The 16,773-nt window shown below is 37.9% G+C and overlaps 1 protein-coding gene and 2 long non-coding RNA genes across 5 annotated transcripts in view; 1 reads left to right on the top strand and 2 right to left on the bottom strand.

Annotated features, from left to right (window-relative positions):
• LOC119538326 overlaps nt 1-2,202 on the bottom strand; it is an 86,940-nt gene extending 84,738 nt beyond the window's left edge. For both annotated transcript variants that reach the window (XR_005217542.1, XR_005217543.1), the window contains exon 1: nt 2,044-2,202. This is a non-coding gene — a long non-coding RNA (uncharacterized LOC119538326). The remainder of the gene's footprint in view (nt 1-2,043) is intronic.
• LOC119538327 overlaps nt 1-16,773 on the top strand; it is a 43,829-nt gene that overhangs the window by 8,034 nt on the left and 19,022 nt on the right. The gene's annotated exons all lie outside the window — the stretch shown is intronic.
• Nucleotides 6,122-16,773, bottom strand: part of ARHGAP42 (Rho GTPase activating protein 42) — a 301,658-nt gene continuing 291,006 nt past the window's right edge. For both annotated transcript variants that reach the window (XM_037841198.1, XM_037841199.1), the window contains 3 exons: nt 11,817-11,896; nt 11,313-11,440; nt 6,122-6,637 (listed from right to left, as the gene is read on the bottom strand). In XM_037841198.1, the coding sequence (XP_037697126.1) occupies nt 11,352-11,440; nt 11,817-11,896 (169 nt within the window). In that variant the 3' untranslated portion in view covers nt 6,122-6,637; nt 11,313-11,351. The remainder of the gene's footprint in view (nt 6,638-11,312; nt 11,441-11,816; nt 11,897-16,773) is intronic.

Genomic DNA, 16,773 nt, shown 5'->3' with positions numbered 1-16,773 from the left:
TATACTATATATACTACTCTTAATTTCTACAATTTTAAAAACTGTGTTAATAATTGTATAGAGCAAGTCCTGCTCTCATTCCTTTCCCTCAAAAAATGTCTTGGCTCTTTTCTGACATGTTTTTCCATATGAGCTTCAAAATCATTTGTCCATTTAAAAAAAATTGGATTATTTGAGTTCAATTAAAATTAAAATATGGAAGTTATTGATATTTTGAAGAACCTATTATCCTAGAATATGGGATAGATGCTTATTTAAGTTTTATTTTAGGTCCTTCCATAAGATGATGGGTAAGTCCTGTATCTCTGGTGAAATATATATTGCTATACATTTTATGTTTTTTGGGGGGTTTTTTTTTGCTTTTGTAAGTGAGAGTTCCTCTCATTCGCCACAGATTATTGCCAGTTTAGAAAAAAATACCTTAATAATTGTATAGTATTTTGTATCCATACACCTTACCAAATTCTCTTACTAAATTTCCAATAAGTTGATTTTTTTGTTTGATTTGGGTGGAGTGTCTTGGTTTTCTAGGTGCATAATCATACCTTCTGAATATAAAGATAATTTCATCAGTTTGTATGCAACGTACATACCAATTATTTCATTTTCTTTCTTAAAATGCACTTGCTCCCAAACCATGTTCATTGATAGTGAAAATAACTAGATATCTTATTTCTAATTTAATAGGAAAAGGCTCCACCATTTTACCATTCCTCATGTTTGCTTTTGATTTGTGTTAACCAGTCTTTACATTTGTGTCAGTTATCAATTTACTGCCTCTCAGCTCCAACGATGTCCTTTGTTCTGCTTTGTGATACTGGGGCTGGACACTGAAAACCTTTCTCCTTTTCCAACCAGTACAACATTGGGCATTGTCAATAGAGGCAGGAGGAGAGACACTCAGCAGCTCATGTGCAGGAAGCCCACAGCACTTATTTCAGTGGTTCTGGGAGACCAGCTGGCATCCTCCACCTTCCAGCTAGCTTCTCTGCCACGAATACCCTGCTTCTTGTGGACTAGCTCTAGCCCATACCCTCTAGCAAGTCCCTTTGACCTCAGTATACTGTGTGTTCCTCTGGTAACCAAACCCCTTCCAGTGAAGTCTGTATATCAGCCTTGGTGGGGTGTGGTGGGGGGCTCTTATAAGTTCTTAGTTCCTCCCCTGTATACAATCCCTTTGCCCTAAAAGTAGTAGTAGTAGCTGCTTTTTCTCTGTGCTATTCTGTAGGCCTTAGAGTTCTCTGTTTATCTCGTTAGTAGCTAATCACCGATTATCAGTTAACACATCTTTATATTAAATTTTCCCGGTTCTATTTACTGATATGGTTTCTGTTTTCTGACTGGACACTGACCGACACGCCATGTTTAAGTACTTATGAAAGGCCTTCCTATTCTTATTTTACTTAAGAGTTATTTTAGCATCAGCTATCAAACAAACAAAAACCTGGGAAGCAGATATGGTGGACAGAATAGTGTATCCCTGCCCCACACTAAGATGTTCTCCTAGTCCCCAGAATCTGTGAATATATCACCTTACATGGCAAAGGGAGCATTATTTATGTGATTAAAGTAAGGATTCTGAGATGGGAAAATTATCCTGGATTGTGTGGTTTGGCCCAGTGTAATCACAAGGGTCCTTATAAGAGCAAGACAGAATGCAGGTGACTGCAGAAGCAAAGGCTGGAGCGGCATGAGGAAGGGACCACAAGCCACAGAAAGCTGGTGACCTCCAGAAGCTGGAAAAGGCAAGAAAACGGATTCTCCCCTAGAACCTCAAGAAGGAACACAGACCTGCCAACACCCTGATTTTAGGCCAGGTAAAGAGATTTCTGACCTCAAGAACTATGTGATAATTAATATATACAGGCATACCCCAGAGATAGTGTGGGTTCAGTTGCAGACCACCGTAATAAAGAGAATATCACAATAAGGCAAGCCACATAAATTTTTTGGTTTCCCAGTGCACACAGAATTATTTTCACACTATACGGTAGTCTATTAAGTGCGCAATAGCAGTATGTCTTTGAAAAACAATGTACATACCTTAATTCACATGTGACACAGAGACACGAAGTGAAGACATGCTATTGGAAAAATGGTGCCAATATAGACTTGCTCGAAGTAGAGTTGCCACAAAACTTCAATTTGTAAAAATCGCAATATCTGCAAAGTGCAATAAAGTGAAGCACAATAACACAAAGTATGTCTATATCGTTTTAAGCCACTAAGTTTGTGGTAATTGTTATACCAGCATTGGGAAACTACACCTGACAAATATCATCTCACATAATTTTCATAACCACCTTCTAAGAAAGGTATTATTATCCCCAAGGTACAAATAGAGAATTTAGGCACAGAGGTTAAGTAACGTGCCTGAGGAAACGTGGCTGGTAAATGGCAGAGTTGGGATATGAAACCAGACCTTCTGTCTCCAGAGCTTGCAACTTTAAGTGGTACCATAGGGACCTTTTCAGGGGTGGTATCTGCAGTAGGACAGGCTCAGCAAAGCCCAGCTCTGCCCCTCTTGGCTATCTCTCTTACCCTACAAGCCGAAGGCTTTCTGCTTCCCACCACCCACCAATACTTGGGCAGAATGAAAGCTGACCTGCCCCTGAACTCCTTAAAAGGACCAGAGCAGGGGACTACCTTCTTATAGAAAAGGCCCTCTTGTTCGGCAATAGCCAGAGAAAATCCTTTCTGGCACATGGATCTCCTGGGGTTCATAAAGCAGAATAACTACCTCCTCAGCTGCTAGGTCACAACCCAGGTGAAAGAATGAAGACTGGGGTCTGAATGCTCTGCAAATCACAGTGGACCCCAACGTTATTAATTTCCTCTTGATACCTGGGCAGTCTCCTTGAGCATTTCCTCAGCAAAGGCATAGGCAGTCAGTAGGCTGGCCTGGGCTTCTAGGTTTAGTTTTCTTAGCCTCATTTCTTTCTCAGACTGATGTTGGAAGGATCAAGCTGTCGCCAAATGAACTCCACTCACACCTTCTGCATAGCTGGCCATTGGTTCTGACAGACTCTTAGCCACGATGTATAAAGCAGCCACTGGGTACTCTTTGGTGTTGGGAAGGAGGCGAGTCTAATGTGGGATTGAAATTTTTGAGGATTTGATCATAGCATGGACCCTCTTCCTGGGGGAAAAAAATGAGCACAAATAGACTCACAACATTTACTATACAAACTAGGGAATTCATAAACCTTCTAAAGTGTATTCTTGGACCCCAGCTTAAAGCTCCTATTTTATGGAAGGGATTAAGCAACCAATCTGGAAGCACTGCTGTAGGTGCCCTGCAGGGCTCTCATCTCACAAAGAGGAATAGCTCAGGCATGTCAGTCCACATGGCCAAGCTTACTAACTGGTTCCAGTCATTCACTATGCCCATCACTGAGCTTCAGCAGGAACTACAGGCTTCCAGATGCCTCTTTAAGCCTTGATAGCTTTGCCCACTGCCTTCATTGTTGATCCTTCTTGAGCACCCTGCAAACCTCTGAGCCACATTTGAATCCTCTAAATTACTCATCCAATACCGTGGTTATATTATGTCAGTTCGACCTCTGAAATGAGTCATTTCCTTGTTTTGGTTTGTTGAAGTCTTTTCTCTAGTTGATGTAACATTGCCTCCCCAGCCGCCTCCTGCAGTGCCTTACCTCCACCCCCCACACAAACACACAGTCATTCTCCACCCAGTCTTCCTAAGTGCAAATCTGATCAGATTGGTACATTTTTACCTCATCCTATCCTACTACAATCACATCCCAATATGTCTGTGCACACACCGAACTTCCCAGCTGCTTAGAACTACATTTAATCCATCAGAAACCCCATTCCACTGTAAGGCTCCAGGGCCTTCCTATTTCTGATCCTTGTTGATGTTCTATCCTTCAAGACTCAGTTTTCTTTTTTAGTGAAAACCTTCTCTGATCTCCCCTTACCATCCTTTCCTCTCTCCTCTTCGGGTTTTCTGTGTGTTCCTTTCACATTCCATGCACGACTGCCTTTATCACACTTACTTCATTTGTACTGTGGTTTTTAATTCACACGTCTCTCTCCCTCACTGAGCTATGAACTCCTTGAGAAAACAGACCATATCTCTTTTTTAAATCACAAGCAATTATAACAATGCTTGACATTGTTAGTTTAAAGAATGAAGACTTGAATGAAAGAATAAATGCAACTAGGCCAGCCCTTCCTCTTTACCCACTCTGTTCCTCCCCCAAGTAACTTTGGTTAGCTCATCCCTCGGTACAACCTGGAAACAGCTCTGTTCCCTTCAGCTTCTTACCTTGGACAATACTTGGTTAGATGAGCCCATCCACTGGCCACAACAACTCACATCGTTTTCTCTACATCCAATTCTGGCCTGTTAGTAACTAATTTATCTCTTCTATTGCTTCTGCCATGGTCCAGGTTGTACAATGATTGTTTCTTCATGAATGAATTCATTCATTTAATGGAAGGTGCTCACCAAAGTGTATGACAAACCTTGTTCCAGTGTTTGTGGATTCACTGATGAAATAAGTGAAGGTATTTAAGTCTTGAATAAGAGGAACTTAACTTCCAAAAGAATATAAGGAGTCCCCCAGTTCTTGTCACTGTTTGGTGGTTAGTTTTATGTTATTGGTTTATTTTTTTTTTTGTTTTTACTATTAACTAAACTCTAGATTTTATCTGGATTTCACCAGTTTTTCCACTGTCTTCTTTCTTTTCCAGGATCCAATCCAGGGTATCATATTGCATTTAATTGTCATGCTTCTCCTCAGTCTTTTCTGGTCTATGCAAGTTTCTCAGTATTTCCATATTTCTCATGACAGTCTTGAGTATTACTGGCCTAACACTTACCCTATAGAAAGTTCCCCAATCTGGGTTTGTCTGATGTTTTTCTTAAAAATAAACTGGGGTTAAAGATTTCTGGAAAGAATGTCACAGAGGTGCAGTGCTCTTCTCATCACAGCACATCACGGGGTACATGACAACCACATGGTTTCACTGATGATGTTAACCTGTGGCCCTTGGTTAAGGTAATGTCTGCCAGATTTCTTCTAAGATCTAATAGTTTTCCATACTCTATTCCTTGGAAGTGAGTCACTAAGTCTAGCCCACCCTCAAGGTGTGGAGGGTGAAGCTCAACTTCCTAGACAAAGGACAATTATTATTTGGAATTATTCTCTAAGTGAGATTTGTCTCTTCTTTCATAAATATGTATTTATAAATAAAATGTATTCAATAATGTATTTATGTTAATATGGATTCACAGATACTTATTTTATACTTTGAATTACAATCTAATACTATGTTATTTATTTTCTTACTGAAATTGTTCCAGCTTTGGCCACTGGGAGCTAGCTGTTTTCATTATTTTTAATTACCAGTTATAAGGGGTTCCATCCAAGTCAATTCCTTATAACATTCTCAAGCAACAGCTTATCCATAATAACCTCTAACACCTACCCTCACAGTTCTTGTTCTTTCCTGCTTAATCACACTGGAATTGATTCATATTGATCTTTATTTTCCTCAACAGGTCTTTTGTCCTGAATTTTTCAATTCTCCTCTGACACTGAATAAAATGACACTCCATTTGAGAAGACCAGTATGCCAATAGCCTGTTACTAAACTGTAAGACTAAGCTTTTTGCAAGGTGATCTGCTGCACTCTAATACTTAATTTAGCAATGCAAAGTTAATATATGATTTTTTTTCCGTTGATGCAGAAAAGCATACTTCTATCTAGAAGTCAAAGTGACCAGGAAGTTCATAAAACTAAAAAAATCCAAATGGACATTTGTATGCTGATACTTCTTCCATAGCATATTTTAAATTTTTGCATGTGTACATTATATTGTAGTCCTGTTAGATTTGTTATTTTGTTTTTTGTCCATTTACCTCTTTCCTGTATAGACATCTACATTGCTAATAGGCACCAACATTAACATTTTCCTAATCTTATAATCTTATGCCATTTTGTCAGAAAAAAATCATCAACTTCTGCTCTTGTTTTCCACTCAGCCACACCCAAAACTGCCATTCATAGTACTAGAAACCTTGGTTTTTCTCTATGTGAATCCTAGGCAACTACCCTCTAACACAGTTGGTCTTCAAATACAAAGACTATATTACAATGTGCTTACATAGTTTATTTTTAAAGTAATTTAAAATACAATGTAAACATACATTAAAGGTATTGTGACAATTTAGTTTAGGAATAACATGAGATTATTTACATATTTGTGTATGTGTGTGTATATATACACAAAGTGCAGATAAATACAGAAACACTACAAAATAAACAAAAAATTCATTATGATAATTTACTGAAAAACATTTTCACCATATTTATTATTTTGTCATGTTAATAGCCATAAAGAAACTCCCAGTACTGAAATATAACATCCAAAACATCCAACTTTTATATAAACCATAGTACCTCAAATTTTAACAGTATATAAATAGGATTCTGAATTGAAAACCCAGTCGTCTTCCCTGTCAGACTCCCTATTTGTGAAGGTATCATCTCAGAGTTCAAGAAGACTCCTGAAATCACAGCCTTCGATATGCAGTGATCGATCATATTTCAAGCAGAAACCATGTGCAGGCAGTGTTCTTAGATCAGTTCCAGAGGGTACCATTCTCTGCAAAAAGAAGTTGACTGAGGGTACAGAGGCAGATTAAAAACCTGTAACATGCTGACACATACTGAACTATGCACACTTTTAATTTCAGAAACCATTAGGGGATTCAAGGCAAGCTTGGGCTGCTCTCAGCCCCGGAAGGGAAAACACTGCCGAGAGATGGTAGATGGTACAACAGAGAGGAAAGGGTCATCTAATTAGGGTGGTCTCGGCACCTTCAGTTTCCACCCGCTTCTCACACTAAGTTCCTCAAGTGGCGCCAAACCATGAACATCCTGGATGATGGAGAATGCTTGTGTGTGCAAAAACTGAAAACCATCCCTGCCTTTTGAAACTCATCAGCAAGCACACAGACTCCATTTCTCCCTTTAGCACCAAGAAATGCTCATCCTCTGACCTGGCATCTCTCTTACGAGAAAAGGGGGAAAAGCGAGGGATGACCTGCTGGGCTCCCTAACAGCTTCTAAAGTTGGTCTAGGATATGCAGATTAGTTTTCTGCTGATGCCTTTGTGTGACTGCTGTCAACATTACTTGGGATTCTCTACGTAAAACAGTGAGTGAAGCTGCCCTAAAAAAACAGAAAAATCCTAATTATCAAATTATAATATTGATCTGATCCTCTAAAGGTTCATGTCATCCATAAGCCTGAGTTTTCCCTACGTTACTATCAAGTAGAAGATGCATATTTGAAGCAGGGAGGGAATGGTGACAAAGAATGGATAAAGTGAATGTGTTCAGGAGATTGGGACTAGCTGATCAATACTAAGTATTAGTCTACAAATCAACAGAAGATAGGTGAGACATAGACCGTTCAAGAAGGATAGTCACAATTTTAAAAAGTGTTTTGATGTTAAGGTAACAAACAAAACAAAACAAAAAAAAGGTAGGGGACAAAATTAACTAGCAATTTCCACCCTGAATGGGAAAACTTAAATCAAGAAGAAAGCAACTTCTGCTTTATCCTTTACCATGAGACACCACTCAGGGTCCTACCCACTTATTTTAGGTCAAGGTAACAGCTGCAAATTACAAATATAGTGAAAAAAACAAAGAACACAATCTGTTCCTAAACTTGTCTGCCTCTAACTTTAGCCAATAAAGCATAAGTCATGTAGGGGCTCGAACTGCTGATTAAGGCATCCTGCATACATCAGTGGGGAGAGGAGGGATACTACAAATAGACGTTGTTTGAGGAAAGGCTCTGAGGGTCTCCTCTAAACCAACATCCATCCATGTGAGTGAGATCCTTTGGACTTCAGACACAGACCTGAAGAATGAGGCTGGGAAATGAGAAGGTTAGCAGGGTGCCATCTTCCCAGGATAACAGAACCACATTTTCTTTTCCTAGTAACACAGCAGATTTTTTAGAAGGCATGCCACAACATTTAAAATTATCATAGAATAAGAATAAAATAAAAATCATTATGTATCTTTATTTTTCCTATTTGGGAACCTACATAGCTTAAGATTTTAAGTACATTTTTTCCTCCAACATCCCCGAATTAGCAAGCAAACAGGCTATTACTGGGAAACCTGATTATGCTCCTTCACGTCATTGAAGCAGAGACAAGCAATTCAACTAAGAGATACGGCACTTCCTCATACTTCACAGACTTTACAGGAAAACGCAGATTATTTTACTTTTCAAGCATTTACACATAAGACAACAGAAGAATTCTTCAGTTGAATGACTAGTTTCTAAGAAGTTGGTGGAGTTACGGCACAACAAGCATCCTCTGTAAAATACATAAATGTTTTATACTCGGATATTTTCACATAACACAAGAGACGACCTAGGCTTATCAACCTCATCTTCATACTGATTATTCTGTAAGCAGTTTAGGGTGCTCATGCTGCATGGATTTCTAAGGTATGGATGTAACAATTCTAACATATCTTCCCACTGTCTCTGAAGAGCTAAGTTTCTGTTTCTGAAAAGCTATTATAATTCTGAATATGATCAAGTGTAATTAATATTCACTGTGATTTAGTGTATATGTTGTGAGTTTTCAATATTCATAAATACTAAAGCTGTAGAAAACTTACTTGGAGGGACAAGAACCCATCTTTAATATGTGGCCGTAACTTGCTTACACACATAATCAACATGAAGAACAAAGAACCATCCTCACAAGTCTACAGGATTCAAACTTCCAACAAAAGTACAACTTGAACAAACACTTCTGCAGTTTATTTCAGGAAAGGAACCATAGCAAATGCTGCCACAATGTATGCTTCGCCAACAGAAAGGAGAGCTGGGCTTCAGATTCATGCCCTACAAAGGGAAAGCTCTAATTCCTCACCACGCCTCAGACAATTCAGAGGCAGGAACACTCTGGATTATGTTAAAATAAAATGAAGACTGCAATTTCTTTAATGCAGCAGCAAGTTAATTAGGATTCTGAATCTCTTTGGAGTCAAGTTGGTCTCTGAATGAAGATCAATTTGCTTTGAGAGATTCTAACCTAGCAGGATGCCAGAGGATGGGAAGGGTGCTTTAGCTGAGGGTGGCAAACAGACCAAGGAGCTGGCATGATGGAAAGCCTGCCTTCTGTTCCAGCAGAAGATAATTAGGGTGCCACCAATCTGTTATTATTACTAAGGACCACCAAAGATCTAGAGACCAAGAAGGTCTAGCTATACTTGATTACAGCATACAGGGCACAACATCAGATGGTTAAAAAAAAAAAGCATTTAACAGATGTTTTTCAGTACATTAGTTTTGATATTAGAATATTTTTCATTTCTTTATTTCAATGCATTGATATCTATTCCTGGTCGTGACACTCTACCTATGATTACTCTCTTTATTTTTAACTCTAATCCATTATTCCATTTTTAATTTTAAAAGCGTAAAAGCTCTGAGACATAGTTGTGTGTATGTATGTGCGTGCATAATCTATTAACTCTAGAAACATTAATCTAAAGGAGAAAGAGACTGAGATTACAGATATATCATCATGGGAAAGAGTTTTACACAGTCAGTGCCCGAGTGTCTGTACAGTGGGGAGCTCTGCAGCAACAAGTATGGCATTGTGACCCCAGGGAGGGGCAGGGCTATGGTCCTTGGCAGGCAGGTAACTAGTTTTTAGGAATCTTGAGGACAAGAAAGGCTCTTTGCCACTACAGACATTTACGATAGAAATAATGCTTGCTGCAAGAAGCTGGTGGTAAATATAAATGGTAAATAAAAATATCTATTTTCGTGCTCTATAAATTCAGTGACACTCCTACTAAAGGCTGTAAACTGAATGGCACAAAAGAAAATCATGTAGAGATTTTATTCCTGCTAAACATGAAGAAACAATTCCAAACTTTATGGTTCAAAATGATTCAAGAACCTTGTGCCTTTGTGTTTACATTCTGCTTCAACTAAGCATAGGCTTTAGAAGGCATAGCTTCGCTATTCATGTCTTCAAACAACATCTTTATCATTTGTAGAACATCCCAAAAGCCATAAATGGATATCAATAAAATATTCTCAACACTTTACAGTGTTAAATGTAGAATTTAAGTTGTATATTTTTATAATGCACTTTCATACTATTTTACGATAATTGTAATTACATTTTTGTGTTGTCCCTATAAAGCTACCAGAGGTTATTTACATGAGTTTATCAGCATTTACATGCCAATAAAACAAAATTTGGTAACAATCTCAAAGTTGTGAAGACAGTTTTATATATCTTCTAAACCAGAGGTCAGCAAACGATGACCTTCAAAACAGAATCTCACCTGCTGCCTTTTTTTTTTTTTATAGGCTAAAAACAGTGTTGACATTATTAAAATAGATTTAAAAATATCAAAAGATCCATTTTTGTGACACATGAAAATTACATGAAATTCTAATTGCAGTGTCCATAAATAAAGTTTTCTTGGAATGTAGTTGCACTCATTTGTTTATGTATTTGTCCCTGGCTTCTTTTGAGCATTTAAATGGCAGAACTGAGTAGTGGTGACAAAGACTACAGAGTCTGCAAAGCTAAAAATATTTACCATCAGGCCTTTATAAAAATAGTTTACCACTGCTCTAAACACAGGGAAGATTTCTGGAATGCTGGATGGTCTGTTTACAGTGAAATCAGTGTATGACCTAATTTGGTTTCATTTACAGATATCACATACATTATTGCTTTTGAATATTATCATCTACTTGGAAAATAAAAATAAAATTATGTTAAAAAAGACTTACTCTTGAAATGCTTAGGACCATAATAACAATCATATATACAAGTAGTATATTTTAAAAAAATAATAATAAATGAACCATTTAAATTACATTTTTAAGTAATGATTTCAAAGTTCCTCAGAAAATGCCAGGCAGTAAAGAATAGATCTCAAAATCCTTATAGCAGATTTCTGGTTTCCAAATTTCTGGGATATAGTGCTTAGCATAGTATTTTAGATTCTACAACTGTTAGGAAAGAGACACTGTAGAGAGTTACTTATAATTAAAAAAAAAAAAAAAAAAAAAAAAAGGGCAAACTATTTTTTAAATAAGAAACCAGCCAGAAAAAGAATGGCCAACAATTTAAAACATTTTTTTTTCCTTTTTCCATCAATAGGGAGCTACATAGTCTGCTGGTAGAACTTGAAAGAAATTGACTATTTTCATTTAGTGGGCTGATCCCCATATCTGTGTCAGATAAAATCATAGCACTTATTATTTGTTACCATGGATACCATGAAGATACTGCCATCCACTGAACAGTATTAGAGGAAGACAACATAATTTTCTGGGACTAGTCCTGTTTTGCCTTCATAAGTTGCCTTTAACCATCCTGGTTCCACTGATGGGTACACTGGCAAAAAAAAAAAAAAAAAAAAAGTAATAATAAAGTATATGTAACCAAATTAGTATTCACTTCAAATGATTATATAAACAGGTAAAACCCACACTGCATTGCATACATACTCTGGAATTATAAAAACAATGTCTCAGCATCTTTTAAAGCTGGAAGTATGCTTTGCATTCATGTAATTAATCAATTAAGTCAGCTTTCTCTCTCTAAGGAGAAAACTGGGGCCCAGAAGGATTTGATTTGTTCATTTCTGCAGGCCATGCAGGGCTGGGTCTGGACCAGAATCTGTTTCTCCTGGCTTCTACTTTAGACCCTTCCCACCACACTATTCCTCCACATGATTATAAACTTAAGTGAAGGTAATGGATGTACTTACCATTAGAAAATATTGCTCCCTGTGGGAAGGAGAGCTCATGGCTGTGCTCTGCTTTACAGGAGTACATAGCCTTGGCTTGCCTGAAAGGGCAAAAGACAACTTGCAAATATCACAATGTTCAACTCAAGTACAATGAAACTTAAAATTATGCTTAAAGAATGCTATTAGTTTTTAGTTGTAATAAATACATACTAAAAGTGCACATGGAAGTGCACAGAAGTGCATTTTCACAAACCAAAAAACTGTGCAACCAGCACCCAGATCAAGAATTCAAACAAACATTAGCAGCACATCAAAGCCCTTCCTATGTTTCCAGTCAGCGCCCCATGGGCAACTCTTGGACTTAAAACAGTATAGAGATCATACAGGAAGGGTAAGATGGCAGTATAGGGAAATGTGGAATTCAGTTAGTTCCCTAGAACAACTAGCAAATAGCCAGGAACAACTAGTAAATTATCTGGAACAAATGTTAGGGGGACTTCTGTGACAGGACAACATCATACAGCAGTCTGGAATGGCTAAGACTGCAGCATATACTATAAGTAAAGCTCCTCAAACTGCAGAGCTTTTGCCCCTCCTCAACTGTCATGGCAAGATGAGTTGGAACACTTCCTTGGGAAAAAAAGAAGCAGGCTACTAGGACTGAGAGAAAGTAACTCAAGCAAGCTCCAACTGCAGTTTTAATCAACTAATCTGGACTACTGAATACAAGCTATGAGTACAGATAAACCCAGAGCAAGCAGGAAAGGAACACAGAAGTTTCTCTCGGCAGAGAGGAGGTGGGGCTGATGGAAAATACATACATAAATAAAAACAGAGGTTTTTGGAGTTGACTGAGCTCAGAATACTGGAAAAGGGCTGTGTCCCAAGAAAAGGGACACAAAGAACTGGGTACCAAAACTGGTTCTTGACTGGTGAACTGGAGGGTTGGGGACTGGCTCTGAAATGGGGACATCTTTCTTTTATCCTTTTCTATTTCTCTCATTCTAAGTAGCTAATTAGAGAAAAACTCAGGCATTTTCAATTGTCAGCATTGACCCAGGCAAGGGTGGAGTGAAGAGAGACAAAGGAGGAATTCAAGTGTGGAAGATAACTCCTAAAGGGCTTACCTTCCCTAAGAAAACAGTAGGTGGGGCCCAGCTCAAGCGGCTGCCCTCCCTCAGAAGACTCAGACTCTAAGGCCTGGGGCTGGGCGGGTGGGGCGGACAGAAATAGCTTAAGCTTGGCCTCTGACATCCTCAGCTCCTGGCCGGGACAAGGTCTACTGAGAATTAAAGGCAGTGCACCTCCTTATGCTGTGGGAAGCTGCAGGCTGACAAGTGCCATCTGCTGGGCAGGACAGGAAAAGCACAGAATCTAGAGGCCTCACAGGAAAGTATGACAATCTGCTAAGTCCCATCCTCAGGGAAATGTGATACTGATTACACCCTCCTCTGGAGACCTGGGCCTGTCTGGTCTGGGAAAATCTGATTTGGGTAATCAAGGAAACCAGATGCCTAGACAATAAAAAATTATGTATCACACTAGGAAAAATGAAGATATGGCCCAGTCAAAGGAACAGACTTGCACTTCATATGAGATATAGGAGTTGAAACAACTGATTAAAGACCTTCAAACAAATATACTAAATAAATTCAAAAATCAAATCAATGAGTTCAGGGAAGATATGGCCAAAGAGATAAAAAATATAAAGAAGACATATATATGGAATAGTTAGTAGTAAATACCTGAAACTATCAAATTACAACCCAGTAGCCTTGACTCTTGAAGACGATTGTATAACAATGTAGCTTACAAAGAGTGACAATGTGATTGTAAAAGCCTTGTGGATCACACTCCCCTTTATCCAGTGTATGGATGGATGAGTAGAAAAATGGGGGCAAAAAACTAAAGGAAAAATAGGGCTGGGAGGGTATGATTTGAGTGTTCTTTTTTTACTCTTATTTTTTGCTCTTATTTTTACTTTTTCTGGTACAAGGAAAATGTTCAAAAAATAGATTGGGGTGATGAATGAACAACTATATAATGGTGATATGAACATCTGATATCATATTTTGGATGACTTTATGGTGTGTAAATAAATATTAATAAAAAATTGGATATTAAAAAAGATTTCCAAAAAAACAAATAAAAAAGACGACATTGGGCAAACATAAGGAAGAACTTGAAATTTTGAAAAAACACTTGGAAGAATGTATGGGAATGAAAGGCACAACAGAAGAGAATAAAAAACAATGGAGACATACAACAGCAGATTTGAAGAGGCAGAAGAAAGAATTCATGAACTAGAGGACAGGATATCTGAAATCCTACACAGGGATGAAGAGATAGGGAGAAGAATAGAAAAATATGAGCAGGGTCTCAGGGAATTGAATGACAACATGAAGCACACAAATATGCATATCATGGGTGTCCCAGCAGTTGAAGAGAAGGAAAAAGGGGCAGAAACAATAATGGAGGAAATAATCACTGAAAATTTCCCATCTCTTAAGAAAGACATAAAATTATAGATCCAAGAAGCACGGAGTACCCCAAACAGAATAGATCCGAATAGACCTAGGCCAAGACACTTTAATAATCAGATTGTCAAGTATCCAAGACAAAGACAATTTTGAAAGCAGCAAGAGAAAAGCGATCCATCACATACAAAAGAAGCTCAATAAGACAATGTGCAAATCTCTCAGTAGAAACCATGGAGGTGAGAAGGCAGTGGTATGATATATTTAATATCCTGAAAGAGAAAAACTGCCAACCAAGAATTCTATATCCAGCAAAACTGTCCTTCAAAAACGAGGGAGAGTTCAAAATATTTTCAGAAAAACAGACACTGACAGAGTTTGTGAACAAGATACCTGCCTTAATAAGAAATACTAAAGGAGCATTATAGGCAGACAGGAAAAGACAGAAGTGAGAGGTTTGGAGAAGAGTGTAGAAATGAAGACTATCAGTAAGGGTAAAAAGAGGAGTAAAAATAAAAATGAAATAAGATGACATATAAAATCCAAAAGCAAAATGGTAGACAGTAGACATTACACTGAGTGAAATTAGGCAGAAACAAATGGACGGATAGTGTATGGTCTCACTAATATGAACTAACATTGATGAATGAAATTTGAGAGTTAGAGATCAGGCATTACATGCTGAAAGAGAACAGAAAGTTCAACAGGATTGATTGTATATATCCAGAAATGGAATGGATAACATAGTACTGTGTGATGGTAGCACAATATTCTAAGTACTCTGAACAAAGACGAGTGAGTACAGTTGAAAGAGGAAGGCTAGGGGCATGTATGACACCAGAAGGAAATATAGAAGATAAAGACTGAGGTTGTATAACTTAGTGAAACCTAGAGTAGTCAATCATGGTGATTAAATGTACAAATATAAGAATGTTTTTAAATGAGTGAGAACAAATGAATGTCAACATTGCAAGGTGTTGAAAACTGGAAGGTATAAGGGAAGAAATACAATCAATGCAAACTAGAGTCTATAGTTAACAGTAAAATTGTAAGATGCTTCATTAATTGTAACAAAGGCAATATACCAAAGCTAAATGTCTATAAGAGGGGGATATAAGGGATGATATGGGATTCTTGGTGCTGTTGGTATTATCTAACTTTTCATTGGATTTTATTTTTCTTCTATCTTTTATATTTTTATTCTTCATTTTTTTTCTCCTTTTCCTCTTTCTTTGTGGTAGAAATGGAAATGTCCTCATATAGACTGTGGTGGTGAATGCATAATTATGTGATTATACCCCAAATCATTGATCTTTTATTTAGGATGGATTGTATGGTGTGTGAATAAAACTGTTAAAAAATAAAAGAGAGATATAAGTGCTGGAGAAAATGTGGAGAGAGGGATGTACCTATTCTCTGTTGGTAGGGAAGTAGATGGCGCAGCCCAGCTGGAAGGCAGTGGGGTGGTTCTGCAGGAAGCTAACTATGGGGTTGCCATGTGGTCCTGCAACCCCATTACTGGGTATATACTTGGAAGAATTGAGAGTAGGGACATGAGTAGACATTGCACAGCGGTGTTTATGGCAGCAGTATTCACGATCTGCAATGGATGGTGGTGGCCTAAGGGTATATCAACTGATAAACAGAATGGTGAACTATGGTGTATACATACAATGGAATACTAAGTGGCAGCAAGAAGAAATGAAGCTGTGAGGTATGCAACTAGATTTATGCACCTTGAGGTCAGTATGTTAAGCGAAATAAGCCAGAATCAAAAAGACAAACATTATAACACCTCACTAATAACATAGACTAACTCTAATGTGCAGACTCTGAGAACTGAATCTGAAAGCATAGGTTATTCAGGGGAAGGCTTATATAAAGGTTCCTAGATTGTAAGTTCTTCCAGCAGTCACATCTATTTATGAGTTTTAACAGTTATCTTTAAATTCTGAGATGCTAAGCTGTTTGTGTATAACCTGGTCAGTCCCTCGAACTGTGGATATCTGTGTGACACCTGAGACTCAGAGCCCAAGTTTGGCAGCTACGAATGTCAGCATTACCCTACACAGCATATGTTAAAGAAGCTGAAAAAGAGATCAGATTTCAATTAGAGATATGAACAAAATGGACTTGATTAGGAATAAGGTAAACCAGACTAAAGGGAAAAGGATGATATTGACTGTGTTTTAAAACCTCAACTTCTGTGTGAGACAAAAGGAAGAGATGTTTATTTGGTGCAAAATCTGTGTTTTCTGTAGCATGCTATATAATTTAACTTGTACGGTCAGTTTATTCAAACACCATAATTACGTGAAACCTTGACTAGGGAGTGAGATCTTGTTGGTTTGTACAGGTTAGCATGAAACCCCAATACATCCCAGAGTAGTCTGAACAGAGAATAAAAGTATTTGCAAGACCCCTTTGAAGGCCTGGGGGAAAATGAGGAAATATTAAACTTCCCCACTTGGGCAATTCCCGATATTCTCACCAGCATT

This window comes from Choloepus didactylus, chromosome 6 (genome assembly GCF_015220235.1).
Source record: "Choloepus didactylus isolate mChoDid1 chromosome 6, mChoDid1.pri, whole genome shotgun sequence".
Classification (NCBI taxonomy): Eukaryota; Metazoa; Chordata; class Mammalia; order Pilosa; family Megalonychidae; genus Choloepus; species Choloepus didactylus.
The sequence above is the reverse complement of the archived record's forward strand: the minus strand, read 5'-3'. Positions and strand labels throughout refer to the sequence as shown.